Source organism: Triturus cristatus, chromosome 1_2, assembly GCF_964204655.1.
Source record: "Triturus cristatus chromosome 1_2, aTriCri1.1, whole genome shotgun sequence".
NCBI lineage: Eukaryota > Metazoa > Chordata > Amphibia > Caudata > Salamandridae > Triturus > Triturus cristatus.
The window spans coordinates 947,152,841-947,175,485 of NC_140580.1; the positions used below are offsets into that span (position 1 = coordinate 947,152,841).

At 45.9% G+C, this 22,645-nt stretch overlaps 1 protein-coding gene across 1 annotated transcript; it reads right to left on the minus strand.

Annotated features, from left to right (window-relative positions):
* Positions 1-231: 231 nt before the first annotated feature.
* LOC146868415 (olfactory receptor 1G1-like) lies at positions 232-1,176 on the minus strand. The gene has a single exon (XM_085624118.1). The coding sequence runs from the start codon at positions 1,174-1,176 to the stop codon at positions 232-234; it is 945 nt and encodes a 314-aa protein (XP_085480244.1).
* Between the last annotated feature and the right edge of the window lie 21,469 nt (positions 1,177-22,645).

Genomic DNA, 22,645 nt, shown 5'->3' on the forward strand with positions numbered 1-22,645 from the left:
GCATAAGATAGCTGGTGCAGAATGAGTGATGGCCTGTTCTAGTGAATGTTACATGTGTATAGTTCAGAAAAATGTATGCATCTAGGATCGAGTAGTGAGCCGTGTGGATTCCAATGTAAGCTTTAAAATGAGTGTACACCTAGTGACATTAACATAATTCAAATGTAGTGCAGTGCAACAGAAACGATACTGTAGTGCATGAGCATCTTGTGTAGGGGATTCAATGTACTTCTAAATTTGCTGAAAAAACAGCTGTCTTTTCAATAATCTTTGCATGGCCTCTTTCACTTTTTTGTTACGCAAGCTGTAAATAAAAGGGTTTACCAATGGGGTGACAACAGTATACATCACTGACACTACTTTGTCCTTCTGAAGTGAGTAGCTTGATGTTGGTCGAATATAACTGAAAAGAATGGTCCCGTAGTATAAACTAACCACGATGAGATGAGAAGAACAGGTGGAAAAAGCGCAACGTCTCCCTTTGTTGGAGCGGATTCCCAGGATGGTAGAAATTATTGATATGTAGGAGATCACAATGGTCAAGATGGAGGCCATGGCCATCATTGTGGCTTCAGTTAAGATTAGGAGCTCATTGGTAGATGTGTCTGAGCACGAAAGCTTCAGCATTGCTGGTATGTCACAGAAAAAGTTCTCAATGTAGTTAGGTCCGCAGAAGAACAACAATGAAATCATCACACTGTGCAGCAAGGAATTTAGAAAACCTGTGGTCCAAGAGCCCATTGAAAGTAGGAAATTTACTCTCATGTTCATCACCAGGACATAATGAAATGGTCTACATATTGCAACATATCTGTCGTAAGCCATGATCCCAAGTAAGTAGCTCTCTATGCATAAAAATGCAACAAAGAAGTACAGCTGTGTGATGCAATTACTTATAGAAATGGATCTCTCTTTTGACATGATGTTCACCAGCATGTTTGGGACAGTGACCGAAGTGAGGCAGATATCCGCCAGCGACAGGTGGCAGATGAAGAAATACATGGGGCTGTGGAGCTCTGACTCAGTGGTGATGACCGCAATGATGATGACATTACCTAATATTGCAATAAAGTACATTATCAAGAAAATAATGAATAATGGAAGTTGATGGTCTGGGTTGTCTGAGAGTCCCAGAAGGACAAACTCTTTCACCAAAGTCTGGTTTGTGTTCTCCATTTTTACCAACGAAGCGCTCTAAGTAAATGGCAGCTGAAAAATATTGAAAGTACTAATGAAGGTAGTAAATTTCTGTACAGCCGTCTGTCTACGCCTAATAATCCCACAATTTTAGCAACCCCACCCCACACCACCAGCACTTGTACAAAAGGAAGCAAGCCATTCTAGGAGGCCTTTAACTATATCATGGGGACCTTTAAAATACCAAACGCTAAGCCATCAAGGTTTCAAGAAGACCTTTTTTTATAATTAATGTAGAGTAAATATTGCAAGATTTACCTTCGAAATTCTGACTCTACATCTTGATTCTCTGGGAAAGATGTGCCATAATAATGAAAAATTTCCTAGCTATCGTAACGGAAAGTTTCAATTCTATTAAGGACTTGGTGGCGAGGATTATGCTATTCTTTCTCCACTTTATTGAATAGCAGCCATTTTAAGATAACAAAACCAAACTACTATTCCCATGAAACATAGGGAATAGAGAAGAAAACAATAGTGTCCACAGGTAGAGCGTCCTCTCCTCTGCACCAATCACAGGCTCCGTCGGGATAAAGTCCTCTGTTATTGTTCATTCCCCCTCTTTCGTCGCTGTAAGTCAGGCAGTCAGTAGGTGTTATGAATCCTGTTTTCCAGAATCGCCTGAAGAACAAAACAAAGTATAAGCGACAGCCATGGCTAAGGTTTCACCTGTAGGGGAAACAGTATAACCAAACAACACCAAACAGATAAATAAACAAGACCAGAAAAATTGTTACTTACCCCAATACGAGGGTGGGAAAGGTATCCCAGAGGAACAAGAACCCTGGGTGGGATAATCCTCGCCTCCGAGTCCTTAATAGAATTGAAACTTTCCGTTACGATAGCTAGGAAATTTTTCATTCTATGTCGGGACCGGAGGCGAGGATTATGCTCGTTTAAAGCTTGCTCACCACCAACTGAGCCATATGAATAATCGGTTTGAAGTAAAAGCGCTTAAAGGTAGAGTCTGAGGACCAGTCTGCCGCATTCAGAATGTCTTTCAGACGAGCTCCCAGGGTAAATACCTTAGAGGCCATTGCTCCTCTAGCGGACTGAGCTCCAAAGGCTCGAAGATCAATTCCTGCTTCTTGCATCACCCATCTTGCCCAACGGGCAATGGTGGGAGAAGAAACCGCTCTATGAGGTTTCTTGAGCGCAATAAGCAACTGCTGTTCGCCCAGCGGGAGGAACTCTTTCGACATCTCCTCATACGCCTTGAGACATGAGACGACACACAACTTAGGAGCATCCGGAAACGCATGCTACGAGACGGATTTCGTCCCACATTTCGTTTGTCTACGAACCGTGAAGGTGATCACCGTAGGGTAAAAAACCCTGCTGGAAATATCCAAGGCTCTGACATCAGACACCCTTCTGCAGGAAATAAGGCACAGAAGCTTTGCCAGCTTCGCCGATAGTTCTATCCGCGAAAGGAACTGGTTAGGTTGCCAGGAAAGGAGCAAGTTCAAAACTTGATTTACATCCCAAAGTTTGGAGTAACGAGGCTCAGGGGGAAGAGAAAGGCGAATGCCCTGAAGAAGCCGACACACCAAAGGGTGTTCGCCCACCGGAGAACCGTCTATCACTGCATGACCAGCTGTGATGGCCGAACGAAAGGTATTGACGGTTCTATAAGCCAAGCCATCCTCCGCTAGGCTGGCTAAAAAATTTAAGATAGAAGTTACATCCGTTGCCACGGGATTGAGACCCCGTCGCATACACCAACGACACCATCTCCTCCAAGTAGATCGGTATCGTTTGATGGTGCTGTCGGCCCATGCCTTTGACATGAACTTCACAGCCGCTCCCGAAAGGCCTGGGACCGCCCAGCGTCCCCTGTAATCCGCCATGCCATCAGAGCGAGCGAACCCCGCGCTATCAGAGGGTGAGCAACGCTGTCCGGTCTGAGCAGAAGTCTGAAAGTGGGGGAGTGGGATTGGAGAATCCCAAGAAAGTTCCAGAAGAACCGGAAACCAGACTTGAGATCTCCAAATTGGAGACACTAGGACCACGTCCGCATTCTGGCGACGGACTTGAGCTGAGACCCTGGTAAGCATCGCGAACGGGGGGAAAGCATAGCCCCGCTCGTCTTTCCAATTCTGAAGAAAAGCATCGGTCTGTGCCGCCAGGGGATCTGGTCTCCAACTGAAGAACCTGGGAAGTTGATGATCCAATCGGGAAGCAAACAGGTCGACTGAGAACAAGCCCCAGAGACTCTGGAGGTCCGAAAAAACTCCTGGATGCAGCTTTCACAGGCTCCCGTCGTAAAAGTGACGAGAATGAAAATCCGCCACCTGGTTGCCCTGACCCGGCAAGTACTCAGCCGTCACAGACACGTGGTGCTCTAGGCAGTACTGCCAAAAGTTTGCTGCCATGTCCGAGAGCGCTCTTGACCTCGTGCCCCCGAGATAGTTGATGTACCGAACCGCCGATACATTGTCCATCTTCAGCAAAACGCAAGACCGCACGGAGTCCTTGGTCCAGCATTGGAGCGCAAAGGATCCCGCCAAGAGCTCCAGACAATTGATATGTAACTGTTGCTCTTGTGGTGACCACACACCGCCCGTTGTGAATTCGCCGCAGCGTGCGCCCCAGCCGGACCTGCTGGCGTCTGATTCGATAACGATATCGGGCGCGGAACCGAAAATCGCCCGCCCATTCCAGGCATCCATGTTGGCGAGCCACCATTGAATCTCCTCTCTGGCCTCTGCCGAAAGGGGTACCTTCCGAGAGTAGGAGCAGCCCTTGCGAAGGTGATAGGCCTTGAGGTGCTGCAGGGCCCTGTAATGGAGCGGTCCCGGAAATATGGCTTGAATTGACGCCGACAGCAAACCTACAAGGCGGGCCAGCTGCCTGAGAGAGAGATGATATTGCACTAGCGCCCTTCTGAGCTCCTGGCGGATCTTCGCCAACTTGCGGGAGGGAAGACCGAGTCGCCGCCACGGAATCGATCGAAAACCCCAGGAAGACAACTGTCTGGGACGGAATGAGTGTAGACTTCGCTTCGTTGATCACGAAGCCCAGACTCTATAGCAGATTGACCGCAGTCTGGAGCTGACGAGTCAAGGTTGAGGGACACTGTGCCATCAATAAGATGTCGTCTAAGTAAACAATGAGGCGCATGCCGGACGCCCGCAGCCTTTTGATGACTGGACAGAGGACCTTGGTGAAGCACCAAGGGGCGGAGGACAGACCGAAGGGAAGGGTGGAGAATTCGTAGGTGGTGCCCTGCCAGTGAAATTGAAGAAATCTTCGGTGAGGGGGAAAAATGGGAACAGTCAGATACGCGTCCTTGAGATCGAGACGCACCAGCCAGTCGTGCGGTCTGAGCAGATCGCGAAGAAGATGGATACCCTCCATCTTGAAGTGACGGTAAACTAGCCACTCGTTGAATTCGCGCAAATTGATAACTGGGCGCTGACCCCCGTCCGCCTTGTCCACCACAAACTGGTTGGTTTCCACCACAGCCCCTTTGTTCAGCAGGGAACGCACCTCTTGATCGACAAGCGCGGTGTCGGCAGAGGAGAACGCGAGAGGCCGTGGAGGGAACGGCTGGAAGGGATCCCCGAGGGACTCTATGTGAAACCCCTGAACGGTTTGGAGAACCCACGCATCCCCCGTGAGAGAAGTCTAGGCCGGGAAAAAACGAGCCAGACGGCCCTCCCACCCTTAGAAGGTAAGAAGGGAGAACACTCACCGGAAGAATTGGAGTTGGAGGCGCCTCCGCCTCTGTTCCGTCCTCGCCATCCTCTTGTAGGGTAAAAATTACTGAATTGGGCTTGGTCTTGATACTGTCCTTGGTTGGAGCCTTGTCCTCTCTGTTGGTTAGGACGGCCGGACGAGCGGCCCCTGCCTCGGCCGGCCCCTCGGAAAACCTGAGGGCGAAACACCTTCCTGATCGAGGATTGTGCTCTGTCCAGAGATGTGCAGGTGTTGACGAAACGGCCAAGTTCCTTCATAAAGGGTTTCCCGAAGAGGCCCCCTTGGGCCACAGGGCCAGCCTCTGAATCCGCCAAGTCCCCTAACTTAGGGTCCACTTCGATTAGGAGGGGCCTGCGCCGTTCCGTAGACATGGCGCAGTTGGCGTTGCCAAGAAACACTACAACGCGTTGGGCCCAGGAGGAGAGATGTTGAGGGGAAATCAACGACCCGGAGGCTTTGGCCTCCTCCGCCATGTCCAGGATTTTAGTAATGGGCCCCAGGGCATCCAAAAGCTTGTCTTGGCAAGCCCGCCAAGATCTATCCATGCCCTTTTTTGGATCTTTTAGAAATTTTTGCAGAAAAGTGGCCATACGCGGATCATTGTCGGGGGTGGCCGCCACTTTGCCTGCCAGCGAGGGTCGAGGGCACTCTGTCCTGAGACAATTCCGAACTGAGGCCTCTAAAGTCTGACTAATATGGCTGGCAACATAAAGAGCGACCTTGTCACAGAGCGCCCATTCGGAGGACCTCGGATGCAGGATGTTTGCGGGGTTCAGCATATCTGCGCAAAGATTCCCCTCTCCGGGATCAAGCGCAGAACCTGGGGAGCGATCGGGACATGAAGGGCCTGCAACATTGTCATCGTCCCCTAGGTCAGGATCCACGGAAATACTTGGCGTAGATGGATTGGGGTTACTTGCCAAGAAGGCCTGTTTCAGGCGAGCGAAGGCGTCCAAGTCCACCCTTGCCTCCCTGGGGCGCTTCGCCGGCGGAGGTTGTGACCCAACTGGGGCAGCACTGGAAGTGCTAGAGGCAGGGACAGTTTGTGTCACTCTAGCCAATTTATCACAGGCCCGTTCGATTTTCTGGGAGAGGCGATCCTCAAGGGGCCCCATGGCCTGCTCGACTGCTTTTAAGATGGACGAATCTACCATTTCGTAGAAGTCGTTGTCTCATGGCAGAGTAGCGAGTGGGTCCTTCTCCCACTGGTCATCTTGATAAACCTCGTCCTCATGTGACTCCATAGCCAGCGAAAGGAGACAATATACAGCAAAGAAATAATATATATGAGGGTGAACTTAATGTGGGGGGCTGGGTGACGGCCTACACTTCAGGCAAGCAAAGCTTGCAATCGGGACACAGCCCTGGCCCAACAGCCCTGGTGCAAATATATCTGAAAGGGCGACCTGCCAATTATGGGCCGAGCAGGGAAACCTGCACTACAGACTCCGGAGAGCGTTTTGAAAATAAGGCCTAATACAGACCCCCAAGCGGGAACAAGTCCTTAAAATAAATCTGTCCGGGGCGTTCATAAACAATTCTTCCCAAAGGCAGTCACCGACCGATTAATCGGTGTAGCGGCAATTTCGACGATGCCTTCCCGAGATCAAACAAGCGCGAAATCTCGTGAATGCACGTCGTACGAGGAGCGCGCACACGCGTGCCCTCTAGCGGCCACTATGCGCACCGCGAGCCGCACCAACAGCGCAGCCGTTAGGGAGGAACGCTCCCACGGCCGCCCGTGAGTCTGCCGAGTAGCGGCGAACTCGCCACAGAAAAGATTAGAAAATTAGAGTTAGCCTGTTTCAGGCGCAATGCCCCGAACGAAGGAAACCAAAACCGGGGAAAAGCGCGAGGCGCGCGTCGATAATTACCGGTGCGCGTCTCGCGCCTGAGGCACCATGTTAAAAGCACACATGCTACAGGTGACAGATGCTCATAGATGTTGGAAGGCGCCTAGGGAACACACAGAGCTCCCCCCTAACGGCAGGCCCCCAGCAACGGAAATAGAGATAATACAGTACAAAAGCACCATACATGAAACCAGGAGAATTTATCTCCTTAAACAAGCAATAGGTGAATCATAAGCATACTAAGCCTAAACTCAGCTGAATAATCACTATAGAAAACAAGAGAGATAAAATGGAACTTATCTGACTGCAAGCAGCGAAGAAAGAGAGGGAATGAACAATAACAGAGGACTTTATCCACGACGGAGCCTGTGATTGGTGCAGAGGAGAGGACGCTCTACCTGTGGACACTTGTTTTCTTCTCTATTCCCTATGTTTCATGGGAATAGTAGTTTGGTTTTATCTTAAAATGGCTGCTATTCAATAAAGTGGAGAAAGAATAGCATAATCCTCGCCTCCGGTCCTGACATAGAATTCTATAGCACTCTTCCCTGTTTTGCAGGTTGTAAGCTAACATTGTCCTGTAAGGAGGATCTTCATTTGTCTCCATATGTTTCTGTGCTGAGATGGCTTGAATGTGCTAAAAAGTCATTACAACGGACACTGGACCCAGCCAAGGAAACAAAGTTGTCCATGTTGATATTTGTTTTTTCTTCTGTCGATGTCTAAAGTTACAGTTCAGGAAATGGGAAGCACTGTCAATGGGAAGCACTGTCAAAACTAACAAGTGTTGGACCAAAAGTAAATACGTGCTAAGAAAATACCATCACCAGGTGCAAAACACACTGGGTTTGAAGCATTCTGGGGAAAGGAGGAGTTCTTATTTTCCTAGGTGGTTGATCTTTGTCACCATCTGAATCCCACAGTGTGATGCACACCTAGACAAAGGGTAAACATGGTACAGTCAAATGCAGATGTAGAGAGCTGTACATAGGGTTGCTGCCCGTTACCCTAGAGCTTAGCATGGTGTAGCCTATGCAGGTTCAACTGCACTTAAGTGTTTGTGTGAGCTGTTTGTTTCTGTGAGAAGGCACAGGTTTATGCCCATTGAAAGATAGGGTCTAACAGCGTAATATCATATAACCGAGATGCCTTCATAGCTTTAAAGCCTTCCCCCTTGTTAATCATCCCATATATACCTCGCACATTCCCATCGATATTAGTCTCCAATCCAACACGGTATTCCAAGCATTGGAGAAAATTGTTTTAAATGTGCACGGTTTAATAAATTCACTTAACGTCAGCGCTTAGCAAGCACGCCTAAAATGTGTTCTAAATAATGCCAAATCTCTAGTGAAACAATATAGAAATCCATGATGTTTTAGTTTAAACTCAGATCAATATAGCTTTTGTTACTTAATCGTAGCTAAAAGATTATTCAAACCCAGGCATACTCTTGACTTAAACCCTGGCTTACAATATTTTCAGATAACCTCGCTTGCACAGCAAACGTGGTGGACCAACCGTTATTTTCAGGGATATTCTCGCTTGTCTTACTTGGGTTCTCTTAGTAGAGACTCCATCCTTCATGTAGGTTGCGCTTGTGTATCTTCCCCTTACTGTATCACATAAGTATATGCCTAAATTGGTACTGGTATACAGGCCTCCTGCCCATAACAGCAATTCTGTATTGGTCTTCCTTGCACATTACTGCTTTCTGCTATAACACCAAATCAGTCATTCAATTTTAATTGCATGTATACTCAGTTTGTGTCTTCGGAGCACTATGCTGTGTATGTCGCTCTTCCTTAAGTGACTGTTCAGCTCCCCCACAAACCAATCTCCCAGAAGATACTGAGCCAAAGTGTCCATTGACAAAGTAAAACAAGCCCTCATTGTGGCCTCCTTGATCCAGTGATTTGAACCACAACACTTCTACCCTCAATAGGTGCCATTCACAAGCTTTAGATACTTTTATCCATAGGAAAAGTTTAAGCAGGTGCGCACTGGACCTTCAGTGCCTGAGTTCTCACACGCCCTTAAAGAATCCAAGCAAAATTGTAACTGTCTGGAGTGTAAGTGGAGATCACGCAATCTACCACTATCAGCCCTTCAACACTACAAGAAAAGCATCCTCTGAGCAAGAATTACATTTGTGGGCGATAAAATTGTTGTAATTTTGATCATTTCACTTACCTTCCTCCTCCCCTCCCTTCTATTGTTAAGTGGAACGTTCCCACTGGGGGTTCTGAAGTGTACCTTAGAATGTTCCAATATGCTTGTGAGGTACCTAGGCTGTTACAGGAGTGGAGCAGTGGAGACCATGAATAAAGCCTAACTGAACCCACCTGAAGTTGGTGTTTCTTCCGCCTGCGGATCATTTTGAAATGCAGTGTGAATATAGGATATATGCCCTTGATACGACGGGTGAAAAGATATGCTTGACGTGTGTCGTTAAATTGTGTAAAGCAGAATCTGGGGTTTCTGGACACCTCCTTTGTGTTGTAGAGCTTGTGCCCAGGCCTTAGCTGTCAATGGCTGAGGGAAAACTTAGTTTCAATGGGTCAGCGCCATCCCCTCATACTCCAGAGCATACTTTTTTCATTACAGCAATACAACGTGTTTCATATTGGTCTGTACAGGAAACAGATAGCAAAGCATAATCTATATACAGACTGGTTACATCCTTGGTCAATTACATTATTGCAGCAGTGCATGAACATAGGAACAACAACTTGGCCCATCTTCTCCGAATATCCTCCCCCTGACAGGTCACTCGACTATAGCATGCAGGTAGTTCTCTCTATGTTGTTCCACACTGAACTTCCCTGCAGCAATCCTACCCTATGCCAGTAGCTTCTAGTGTTGTGCTTCCCTCACTATCTGCAGCCTTTTGTAGTAAGTATAGCTGGGAGGAACCCCAAATATTCTTGGGTCTACAACTAACTGGTATTGAAGCGTTCTAATTGTCAGAGTGAGTGGAGCAATATGCCAGGTCCATGTGCCAGTCTCGCATGGTAGGTATTGGCTCCTGCATTCAATGCATGGCTGTTCTTCGTTTTGCCAACAGGATGCCAGTAGCCACTAACTTTCTACTGGGTTTGGGAATGTCTTAGTCACATCCCAACAAAGCCACCAACTGGGATTCATGTAGCTGCTCTCCCATTATATCACTCAATGCAGCAAATATTTCTCCCCAATATGCCCGCACTCCTGGACAAATCCATGCCAGGTGCATGAAATCAGCATTATCTACTCCGCATAGTCTTCTCTCATACCATATCTGTACATCCTAGCAGGGGTATAGTACATTCTATGCAGGTATTTATAATGAACGAGTCCGTGCCTGCCCTTTTGCGATATTGTCTTGGTTCGTGCATAGCAGTAAGCCTGCTGTGTTCTCAGAGCCATACTCTGCTATCCATTCTTGCTGTTCTTTGCTTAATGCTAGGCTGGAGCGTGGACGGGAGAGTAGATAGATATATATATATATATCTATCTTTCAGTTATCCATCTTTGGGGAGATGCAGCCCGGATCAAATGAGTCAGTGGGGCTAGTTCCTGTGGCTCCTCCATGCCTTCACCTATTAAGGATTTCCTGTCTCCGCCGGTAGAAATTGTATTTATCCAGCAAAGTTAAGTGCGGTATGTGCTCTTGTGCTTGTTCCCACGATTTCAATACTCCACCCAGAAAGAGATCAGCCATGTTTTCGATATGCAGTGAGTGCAGAGTCCTCAGGACTGCTTTATCTTTACTTACTGTAAGCCATGCACACCAGTCCACAGGTAACTTAGGGGAATAGAGTAAAGATATGTGTTGTGTGTCTGCTATTCGCCAACACTGGGACTTAGCACATCCAACCAGATCTGCGTCGCGTCTTTTGTAGTAAGTGCGCCGGCAGAGGAATGGGGGCTGCCTCAACCTTCTCGATATGCAATTGGGGGAGAGTGGCAGGACCATGAATCCAATAATGCGTATACAATAGCTGTGGTACTCTGTAGTATATCTCCAGATCCGGTGCATTGAGCCCACCCTCTGCATAAGGCTTAGTAGGTATTTACCATTTTATTTGGGGCTGCTTGCCTGCCCAGGCCAAACGTATCATTGAGTATTCAATGTGTGGAAAAAGGATCTGGTAAGCTCTATTGGGATATTCGCGAACATAAAATGAAATCTGGGGAAAACTATCATTTTCATGATTGCAATACGGCCCAGCAGGGACAGGGGGGAGTTTAATCCATTTATCTCTAACCTCAGTAAGCCTCTGTATTGCAATACCCTAATTTTCTCTCGACACCAGCTCTGGGTCAGTGTGTATTTTGATTCCCAGGTATCTAACGGGTTCGGTGGTCCACTCAATAGGGTATTCCGTGGAGGCAAGTGTAGTGTGAGGTGTAAGCGGAGTGATTAGGAATTTGTGCCAGTTTATATGTGGACCAGAGTGTTGTCCAAACCTCTCTACTTCTTCCAACAGCGGGTTAATATTCTGTTCGGGATTGCGTATGTATAACAACATGTCATCCGCATATGCTGATATGATCAAATTGTAATGTGGGAATCTGATATCCCTGTGAGAGTGGTATTCTCGTATTGCACAAAGCAAGGGTTCCACCACCAGCGCATATAGTAAGGGCGAGAGTGGGCAGCCCTGACGTGTGCCTCAAGTGATAGTGATTGGAACTGATATTTGCCCATTTACCTTCACCCTAGTAGTGGGTTCTGCATATAAAACCTCCACTAGCTGCAAGAACACATCTCCCACACACACTCGTCCTAGGACTGCATATAAGAATTTCCACTCCACAGAGTCAAATGCCTTTTCTGCATTATGCTGTCTCCAGCAATTTTGGTGAATAGATTCATCAAATGTGGGATCAAATGTTTCTGATAAGCTTTATAAAAGGCCCATCAGAGCTTTATCGTTGGCCATATTTTTTAGGGCCGCAGAAAGTTCAGTTGGGCGGAGAGGGGCCATTAGTTGTTCCCTGTCTGAGTTAGTGAGCCATTTCATCGCTATGTTGGCTAAATATTCTTCATCGGGCTCGAAAGGGCTAGGATCGCGCGATGTGTATAAACTGGTGTAGTTGTGGGACACGTCATTAATCTCAGATGGAGCACTAACTGCCTCACCGTCATCAGTGTAGATTCGTTCCACATCAGCCCTGTTTCTATTGGGTCTGGTGAGTATTGCTAGTGTGGCGCTGGGCCTCTCCGCTTCTGCTTACACTCGTGCCACAGCATACTTCCCTAAATGTTTGACCTCCATGCCAGCTAGGTCATAGAACTTGTCTATCTTAGCTCTAATTTGGGATAGTGCTGTGGCCTCAGGCTGTACCTGCATACGCTTCTCGAGATCCTTGAGGTCTAGTTTCACCTTCTGAAACTGTGTTCTGATCGAACGCAGCACGCCAGCATGTTTAGAGATCGTTATCCCCCCTAATATACACCTTGAATGTCTCCCAGATGGTAGTCATCTTGGGGACGCTGTCCAAGTTGACCTCAAAGAAGTCCTCTATGGCTTTCTTGTGCTTCGCATGGAACAGTGTCAAGTAGGGGAGTACTGAGGGAGCCGCCATTCCCTAACTCTAGGCCTCATGTGAGGTATTCTCAGACGCATACGTACTGGAGAATGATCGGAGTATGTCCGTGGCATATGTTCAAATTCACTGATATAAGGGATCAAATCTCGAGAAGCAAACCAATAATCAATTCTCGCATGTGTGTCGTGTACTGTCGAGTAGTGTGTGAATTCTTTGCCTGTTGGGGAACGATGTCGCCACACATCTATCAGGCCGCCTGTTTCGGCTATCTCCAGTATTGCCCTTGCAGATGGCCGCCTAGCAGGACCTTTAGGTCTGTCTAGTTCCGGGCTAAGAACGCAGGTGAGGTCGCCATCCCAAAGTTGGGGAACGTGTGAATATTGCGTGGTATGGGCATACAATGTATGGTAAAACTGTGGATCCTCATGGTTAGGACTATATACACCTACGAGGAAAACATTGAAATCTGCTTTATAACATCTAGCCACCACATACCTCCTTCCAGGATCATAACGTATTACTTGTACTTGGAGGCCTGTATCCTTTCTGACCCACACCAAGACCCCCCAGTAGTGTGTGGTGTAACATGATTCGTTGCAAGTTCCCCTCATGGTTCGCTGCGTTAATTACTGCTGTATTAGGATTGGCTGGTACTACAGGTTTTTTATGATTTGAAAGAGTCTTATTAGCATCACATATTAATTTTATCTGCTCAGAATAATAAAGGGTTTTAGCAGCTAGAATATTTTTTTTTTGTTCGGATACTTTATTCTTGTAAATATCAATCAATCAGATATTTGTAAAGCGCGCTACTCACTCGTGAGGGTCTCAAGGCGCTGAGGGAGGGGGGGGAGGGGAGCAGCTACAGGTCCAACAGCCAGGTCTTGAGACGTCTTCTGAAGGTCAGGAGGTCCTGGGTCTGACGCAGGTGGATGGGGAGGGTGTTCCATGTTTTGGAGGCGAGGTGGGAGAGTGATCTTCCGCCGGTGGTCGTTCTGCGGATGTGTGGGACGGTGGCGAGTGCAAGGTTGGTGGAGCAGAGCTGGCGGTTCAGGGATTAGAAGAACAGTCGTTCGGTGAGGTATGCTGGTCCGGTGTTGTGGAGCGCTTTGTGAGCGTGGGTGAGGAGCTTGAAGGTGATCCTCTTGTTGACCGGGAGCCAGTGCAGGTCTCTCGTGGGAGGTGATGTGGCTGTGGCGAGGGAGTCCAAGGATGAGTCGCGCGGAGGCATTTTGTATGCGTTGGGAGTCTCTTCTGAAGTGTGGTCGTTGGTTTCTCTTCTCTGTCCCACCTCTAGCCTGCATTATGCGGTTTTTTTGGCTTGACCTTTTTTTGTACCGACGATACCCAACTAATTTTCAGGCTGGATAGTGACTTTGAGGCTTTCCTCTCGAAATTTAAACTATGCATGTCCTCCATTGCACACTAAATGAACCGTAACTCACTAAGGCTTAACTTCTCCAAACGGAAAACCTGGGTTTTGGTGAATCTCCAACATTTGAATTCCAGCTGATGGTCGGAGAAGCTAATCACAAGCCCCTTCCGATGCATGGAGGAGCTGTTTCTGGGCCTGACTGGCATCTTTACATCTGGCAACCTGGCACCTGCTGGCAGGGACGTGCTTCTGCAGCATTTGCAGACACACCCTCAAGCAGAAAATATTCTTTTGGCCTTTGATCAACAAGAGATTTTGCATATATTGATACCAGTATTAAGCAGGGACTAGTGACACACCTGGTTGACCACAGCATCACCCATGTCTCATATGAATTTTGTTTGCTACGGATTAGGGAGTTGGCGATCATACAGCTGAATAATATTATTAATGAACTAAACAATTTGTAGCTAATTATTTTAATTATCATATAATAAACATGAGACACTATATCTGCCACGACACAGCTATGCGGCTCGGCCACTAAAGTTTAATCAATGTCCTGCATGTCCATTTGACTTTGGTTCGGTATCCTAGTACCTGCATATCTTGTCTGTGACTTTGTACGTCTGTGTCTGCATGCATGTGCCGTAGTGTGCTTGTAGGGATGACTGTGTGCGCCTGTGTCTATTTGTGCCTTTGTGTGTATAAACTATCCATGTGTGTTTACTGGTGCATATTCAAACTTGTAAATGACTACCTACTTGGGCACTGTGTAAACTGGAATGGGTATTTATTTACAGGACCATTATAGACACTTAACATTTTTACATTAGTGTGGAATATGTAAAAATGACAGGTGAGCATTGTTCAAATTAGGCAACATGCAAGATTGTTGCCTTATTGAATATCTGGATTAATAGAGACACATTTTATAACATTTCCTTCGTGTGCATAACTAAGACATTGTTGGAAGAGCTGATGTGCTCATTTCTTAGATGTAGTTAAAATGGAAAAGTGTATTTACTGGAGCGAAATGGGAAATCGAAATGAATGTTTTGGGACAGATTTTGGAAACGGTGATGCGTGGAATATGAACCAAGTTGATCATTGTGGAAATTGGACAATGTATGTGTTACTTGGGCTTTGTGGAAATTGACTGCATGTTTATTGGTAGGAACTTGCAATATGTGGTGAAGGGCATTGTGAAGACGGGGCGAATGATCAAAGACACTCATGTAGTTTATCACACACAGGAGTTATTTGAGCTATATGTATGTGCGGGGGGCGGCTGTAGTCCAAACAGAACAGAGACTATGGTGTATTGATCTTCCCTGGGTGCTGAGGCCCCAGTGACCATCAGCCCCTTCCTGGTCAGTGCCGGTGCTCTTCCCCGTGCAGCTCCACCATTGAAGGACTGCCCTTGAGCCCGAGCTCCTTGCCAGGTAAGTGTGCCAGGCCCTCCTCCACCCACAGGCTCCTGCCTGCGCCTCATCCCTGGTGGTCTAGTGGCAGAGCTCCCTGCTCTTATGCTACTCCACTCCGTTCTGTGCCTCTTTTTCTCTTTTGCCTCTTTTTCTGTTTTGCCTCTTTTGTCTCTTTTCTTTTTGCCTCTTCCCGCGCTCACCACTACTGCTGCCTTCGCGGCCCCCCCCCCTCACGTGTCGCTCCCATTCCCGCCTACCAGCTGATCATCCTACTCCCGACCCCTACTTAATGGCACCTGCGGCGCGGCAAGAAAAGCAAGACTTCTGACCTTTCTGGTCAGTGTCACTCCTCCCCCCACGCAGCTCCACCGTTGAGGGACTGCCCTTGAGCCCAAGCTCTTTGCCAGGTAGGTGTTCGAGGCCCTCCTACACCCGCAGGCTCCTGACTGCACATTCCTGGTGGTAGTTCACCCTGCTCTTCTGCTATTCCCTGGTGGTCTAGTGGAAGAGCTCCCTGCTCTTATGCTATTCCGCTCTGTTCTGTGTCTTTTTCTCTTCTGCCTCTTTAGCCTCTTTTGTCTCTTGTCTCTTTTCACTCTGCTCTTCTGCTATTCCGCTCTGTTCTGTGTCCTCGGTTCTCTTTTGCCTCTTTTCTCTCTTGCCCATTCTTCTCTTTTGCCTCTTTTCTCTTTTGCCTCGTTTCACTCTCTCTTCCTGCACTCCCGCCACTGCTACCCCACGGCCCCCTCCAGCGTGTCGCTCCCACCTCCCAACTGACCACCCTCCCCCTGACCCATACTCCATGGCGGCCGCTGCGTGGCAAGAAATTAAAGACCACTGACTTTCCTTGTCAGTGTCGCTTCTCTCCCCCGTGCAGCTCCACCGTTGAGGGACTGCCCTCTGAACCCGAGCTCCGTGCCAGGTAGGTGTTCGAGCCCATCCTCCACCCACAGGCTCCTGCCTGAGCCTCATCCCTGGTGGCCTAGTGGAAGAGCACTCTTCTCTTCTGCTATCCCACTCTGTTTTCTGTGCCCGTTTTCCACTTTTTGCTTGCTCTGTTTTGCCCTTTCTCTTTTGCCCTTTGTTTTGCTCTTTCTGTTTTGCTTTTCTCTTTCTTTGCTTCTGTTTTTTTACCCTTTTCCCAGGCTGCCCGCTGCTGCTGGCCCCGTGGCCCCTCCCACCCAGCGTGTCACTCCCCGCTCCTACCTTCCTGCCCAAAAACAATCCTGAGAGGCATTTTACTCTTTCTAAATGTGCCGCAGAATGCAGCACTCGTGGAAGAGGAAGTAATGAGTAGAAATTAAGATTTGTCTCCTTGTTACGCCTCACCCGGGGAGGCATATCTTTTTGACGCATTCCCAGGTTTGCAAGTTCTTGTAAATCTGGGAATGTTTAAAAAAAAACAGGAGTTGTATGGGAGCACCCATGCAATACTCATGGAATGCCTACCCTGGGCAGAGTAACGCAATACAGCTATTTACGCTGCGTTGCATTACTCCAGCCCTTTGACGCCACTCAAACCGGCTTTGCGTGGCTTCAAAAATCTGACTTAAGGTTTGCATTGCTCTTGCACCACGTTGCATGGTGCAAGTGTGACGCAAACTGGATCATAAATATGGTCCTTCGTGTCTTTAGAGCAAGACATTTGTGGTTTGTTGCTCTAAAATAGACCCTGTTAAAGTATGCAAATAGCCTAATAATATTTTCAAAACTCAACTGTTCCAGCCTACTGGCAGCTTGAAGGATAACCTATTCATCTCAGTAATTTAAAAAGACAAAATTAAACTGGATGGAGGTACTAAAGTCAGAGTGGGGGTTGTTGTGGCCCTTTGCACCCTCTACAAGGAGATGATGGAAAACAAATCTTATGACTTTAAAACCATCATATTCTCGAAGGTCCACTAGACAAATAGTATTGCATCTACATCTCCAGTTCACATCTTTTACACTTCTCTCTCGCCTTCCTATCATTTATTTTACAACACCTTGACCCTGCAGCATCCCAGCTGTTATACCACATCTCTTGTTTCCTTCTTTGTGTTTTTTCAATGTCAGACCTTTCTTTGACCTTCCTTAAGTCTGTATACACCAAGTTAAAGTCAATCACGCCTTGTTTAGACGTGTTTCCAGTGAAGTTCTTGTGTCTGTATGGGAGGTGAGTTTAATGTTATTTGGGGGCAGGGCTCTCCAATGCCTATTCAAATATTTTTTTTAGGTCACACGAGGATGACACCAATGCAACAGTCCCAGTGTGTTTTAGAATTCACCATTTGCAACTATTTTTGACAAAAACAAGAACCTTAAAGTCCACCTACTACTAGGCACCCTCCTATACGTATTACTTTATGAGCACCAACACCTCCTCAGTCCTGGTAGCAGTTGATTATGGTTGTTCCCTAGGGCTGAATTGTTTTGGGAGCATGTCTATGAGGCCAGAAGGTAGGCTGCTATCACCCTAGTTTAGTTGTCTATTTTATTCTATTGCACAGGTTCGGTCATCCTTCTGTTTGACACATAGGAGACTCTCACCTCAGGAATTCTACATGCTCTCAGATACTGCTGTTAGTTGACGGTGCACAGTGGTGCAAAAGTAGTGCTATCAGGGGCACTTGTCTGCAAATTGCCCATGTAACGCTTTAAGATTGCAATTTAGTGTCAAATGGCTATGCACATATTCATATCAGTTTGTAGCACCCACAACTCTAGGATGTCTGTTCTAGAAATTTGCCTTAATGGAGTATGCTGTAAAATTGCGACATGGTGGCCCCTCATCATTATTTTTCTGTTGACATTCTAGGGTTTACTGTGGTGTAGCAGGCAGGGAGAAGGCACAATGTACAGCCTTCGCAATCCTAAACTAACCTCTTTTTATTTCATAGGCTGAGTATATGATCTGAACAGGAAACAGATATTTCAAGGGAGCAAAAACCTGCACACTATATTTTCCAATTCAGTCAATGCTGTTCCTGCTAATGAACCCACATACACCATGTTTAAAGACCTGATATTCTAATTGTGAAACTTTGTCCTCCAAGTGGTTTTCCTCCATCCTTCATCCTCTTCAGCTACAGCCCATACATTCTTACCTCTCATGAGCCTCCACCTACTATTTAAATTGTTATTGATACACAGCTACATTTAAATATTAGTAACAGGCTCATGAGAGGTCAGACTGTAGACACCGAGGAGTGGGTGGGAAGTCGGCCGACTGAGGGGCTTCATATATTTCCTTCTTCAGCATGTACGGAACAGTTAGTACCTTACTTCTAACTCTTTATCATCCTTGGTACCGCCGACTGTCTACTGTTGCCAACCTATTCCTTCCTTTTTCTGGTCCCTCCTGTCATCTTCTAATTCCCATTATTACTCCTTTTCCATTCCTCCAGACACATTTGGTTACATACAAACTACCCACATAGTAATATTCAGTGAGATCCCATGTAACTGAAAATGCTCCTGTCTCCTTTCTTATGCCTTGTTTCCCCACCTAGCCTCACCTGCTCCATCTTTTCAATCTCTCCTACCTTCAGTGTTTTGAGGTGACCTTGCTGCAGTTTAAAGATTTATACCTCCTCGAGCAACATGTTTGTACTGTAAAACACTATTTGGTCTCTGCCTCTCTCATCTGCCTCCCACTGGCCTTTCCACAACAGCAGAGTGGAAAACAAGAAGCTAATTCTAGGAGAAAGGTAACCCTTTTCGTCATTGTTCTACCAAACAGTTTGAGTGATGGTGCACATTGAGTTGAAGAATTCCATGAGGTTGCTGTTACAGTGGAATAGTGATATCATTTTCCTTCTTTAGGATTGGTTTGTAGGTCCTGTTCAGAGACCCGTTTTGCCATGTTGAATGTTGAATTTTTTTCTTTGGTATTGGAGTGCAGTGATTTCTCTATTTAACATTCGGTGTCTTTGTTGACACATGTGGCCATAGCTAGGTGGTTTGGTTACATGAATAAGTCAATCTCATTGAGTCTGGGAATGAGAAAATCAAGAGTCAAGACAACATTTTCCTTCACTGTGGTACAAGGTAAGATAGGTGGTGCCACACTTTCTACAGCACTGAATGATTGGCATGTAGGATTGTTCCTATCACTGTTGAAATTATCAATCTTATTATTAGGCTGAAGCATCTGTGATCTCGTTAGTGAATTTTGTTTGATCTAGGGTGGGTGTTAGATTACATTGAGTTCGACTGTGAAAGAAGATGATAAAACAAGAGCTGCTTAGAAGCACTCAAAAGTGGAAAATGTGGTTGTTGGAGTTTACATGCAGATGAAGGAGTCTTTGGAGATGATGGCAATGCTGCCATCCTCTACAATCATCATCTACAACTGTTGCAGTTGTTTTTCTCTTTGAATGATGGCATAACGTTTGGTACAAGAGATTCAACAATGAGGTAATCATGGTTGTTTTCAGACCACTAGAATCTCATGTTGACATTATAGAGCCATAATACACAATGAGGAATCCTTTATTCTTTCAATACAGTTATGTAAATAATATAGGTCTTTAATTGCAATAATTGTTGGAACATTTCACTAAAGTCATAGCCACTGGAATTGTGTGGCAATATGAGGGCCAAATTGTGCTGCAGGGTAAATTACATTATGCTGCAAAAAAGTACAAATTATGCAGCTAATGCAGCCATTTTTGTTTTAGAATAACTTCATCATTTTAACGTTCTTACACATGTTAACACTCTCTGGGCAAAGGTTTCACCTCATTACTATCACGTTGACCCCCAAATACAGAAATATGCAACAGATGGGTGACAAGTCAACCTTTGGAAGGGGCCTTGACTGTGCAGAAACACGGATTGCTGCATTTTGAGCAACTTTTGCTCTGTTTGACAGGATTTTGTTTTTGTTTGTTGCTGAAATCTATATTATGCAGGTGATGGATTGTGTGGCAAATGCAACAAGCAGATAATCATGTAGAAGACACCATAGCCTCTAAATCGCCTAATTCCAGTGGCCCTGACTAAAGATCATCCACATTTTGAATAATAGAATAATATCCATAGGTCTTGCATCGGAAGGTTAGAAATCCAACCCTTGTGGGAACTCACCAGATTTATATCATTTAGCACTCAATGCTGGCCTTGGAGTTTATTTGACTTTTTGGTAGATGATACACTTAAAAAACCAATCATTACACATACCGAGAGACATTTATTGTAATATTGGTTAAAAGTTTCAAAATCTGAAGCCCCCGATTAGTGTAGGTTTGTAAAACTTGCCTCCTAAAATGGTTTTCCCCTAACCTGTGATTTATACTATGTGAATCTCATGTTTTTGTAATCTGTTCATTAAAGATGATGGCTGCTGTAGATATAGGAGTATATTACAAGGCTGCAGTTAAACAAAATGTCAAAGACATATTGCATACACCTTTGAGGTTTTTTTTTTACTCTTAGGTGGAGTTTGTTTCTATAGATGCTGCATCAGGGCAGTTTCACACTAGGGGTGGGTGGAATTTTAATTCTGCCTGCAGAATTTGAGGAATCTGGTAATGCCGCATTGCTTTTGTAACACAGAATTTCTGATTACATTCCGCTAGCAGAATTAATTTGCAGTGATTTTTAATTTATTAGGGCTGGAAGAGGGAGCAGTCCCTCTGTTTAAAAAATAATGCAGATAAAGTTTCATCTGCAGTACTTTTTAAACATAGAGGGACTGTTCCCACTTCTAGCCCTTTTTGAACCACTGTACAGCAGTGCATACCGCTCTGCGCCCTTACATACTTATGTCAGGGCACCACTGAGGGGTGTGCACTGCAGTGCATACTAGCATACCCCCGGTGCCCTTACATATGTAAGGGCACCGAGGGGTATGCACTCTAATGCATACCCTTGAGAGCCCTGGAGTGCATACTCCTCGGTGCACTTACATAGTATGTATTGGAGAGGATACTCCTTAGTGCCCTTATATATTTTTTTTTATAAAGGTACCGAGGGGTATGCATGCACATTGCGGTGTGTTTGTGTATATTTATACTACTAGACATGGTACAACCTCATTAGTGGTTCTTCTCGATGTATTAAGAATTTTACAAAATGAGCACTAGCTCTGGATTTAGGATTAAAATGAATGGGACATTTTGACACCATTTCTTCAATCATTCTGAGTAACATCTGTGGATAGGCAGCAGCTCAGGCAATTTGTGAGGGGCTAGCAGCAAATCCTGATCAAGAGAGTTACCAAAAATAAATTCTACGACATATACATTCGGGCAGAGGACGACTGGCCTCCAGTCTTTATTAGAGATGCCATTTGAGCATTTGAGGTGAGGACTCCCCTTACTAACACTAATCTCCTGTTTTGTGTCATTTATTTTGATCATATTGTGCCTCTTTAATCAAGTTAATGTTGGTTATAATTGATTCATGCTCCTGGTTCCTATGGGTTTGGCCACAAAGAAATTCTGATGCTTGGGAAGTCATAAAAGACTTGCAGTGCTTGATAACCATGGGTGAAGTTCTTACCTTTCAATCAGACAATATTCATGCGTTTTCTGGATAGGCATTCAGGCATGCTATGTCTGCTCTGGAAGTATGTCTGCATTATTTGCATCTCTTTCACACAGAGAGGTGCAGGTTAATAGAGCATGCCAATGGTATGATTAAACAATCCTTGACCACTAGCGTATTAAATACAAGTCTGAGTTTGCTGCATAATCTGTATGGGGTCCTCCGAGCATGAAATAATTGGCCTAGGGTGTATTAGAGACCACACTCCATGCACTATGCTCTTTGGGTATCTATGTATTTTCCTTTCCTTGATTATCCAAAAAAGGTGGTGGAAGAACGGAGGTTTTACCTGACCACCATTTAACTGTTTTGCAGAGCGTCCAAGAGGTCAGAGACAAACTATCGAATTTGAATCATTCCAACTGCGCCACTGGGGAAGAGAACATCTTTAAAGCTGCTGACGGTTTGATACCCAAAATACGTAATCTGGTCCCAAAAATTTATCCTGATAAATATTTGTGCCTCTTACATACCACCTGTTCTAGTACTTCAGGAAAAAAGACACACCAATTGTAATTTTGCCTCAGTTACCTGATTCAAAGCAAAACAAAGTTGTCCATTGATCATATTGAGGTGTCGATCGAACATGTTTAAAAGCATTATGTAGACAATTCTATTCAGCAGACCAACTCTGACACTAAAAAGCCTCTGAAGGAGAGCCTAACAACTTTTGCTTACTCTGAAGGAGCTAACCCTACAGCAAAGCTGATCGACTTGAGTCCCAATCCGAGGACTCTCAAACCTGCTGTGTCTCCAGGTTTATATCGAATGCCACCTTCCATAGAAGGAACTGATGCTATTAATATGGCAACACCCGAGCCACCCCGGTAGTTCAGATAGTGACAGTGGGTCCTCCACAGACTAAGACATTGTGAATAAGAAGGATAGGATGGGATACACTACGGCAGACTGGAGTGGCAAATATGATGACCTCATTGCCTTCTGACCCCCCTGCCCCCCCCCCTCCATGTTTTGTGGTATGGATCATACAGATATATTCAATATGGCTGTGGCTCGGGTCC

Excerpts from the sequence above, each read along its gene's own strand:
- LOC146868415 (XM_085624118.1), bottom strand. The coding sequence starts at position 1,176 with ATGGAGAACACAAACCAGACTTTGGTGAAAGAGTTTGTCCTTCTGGGA.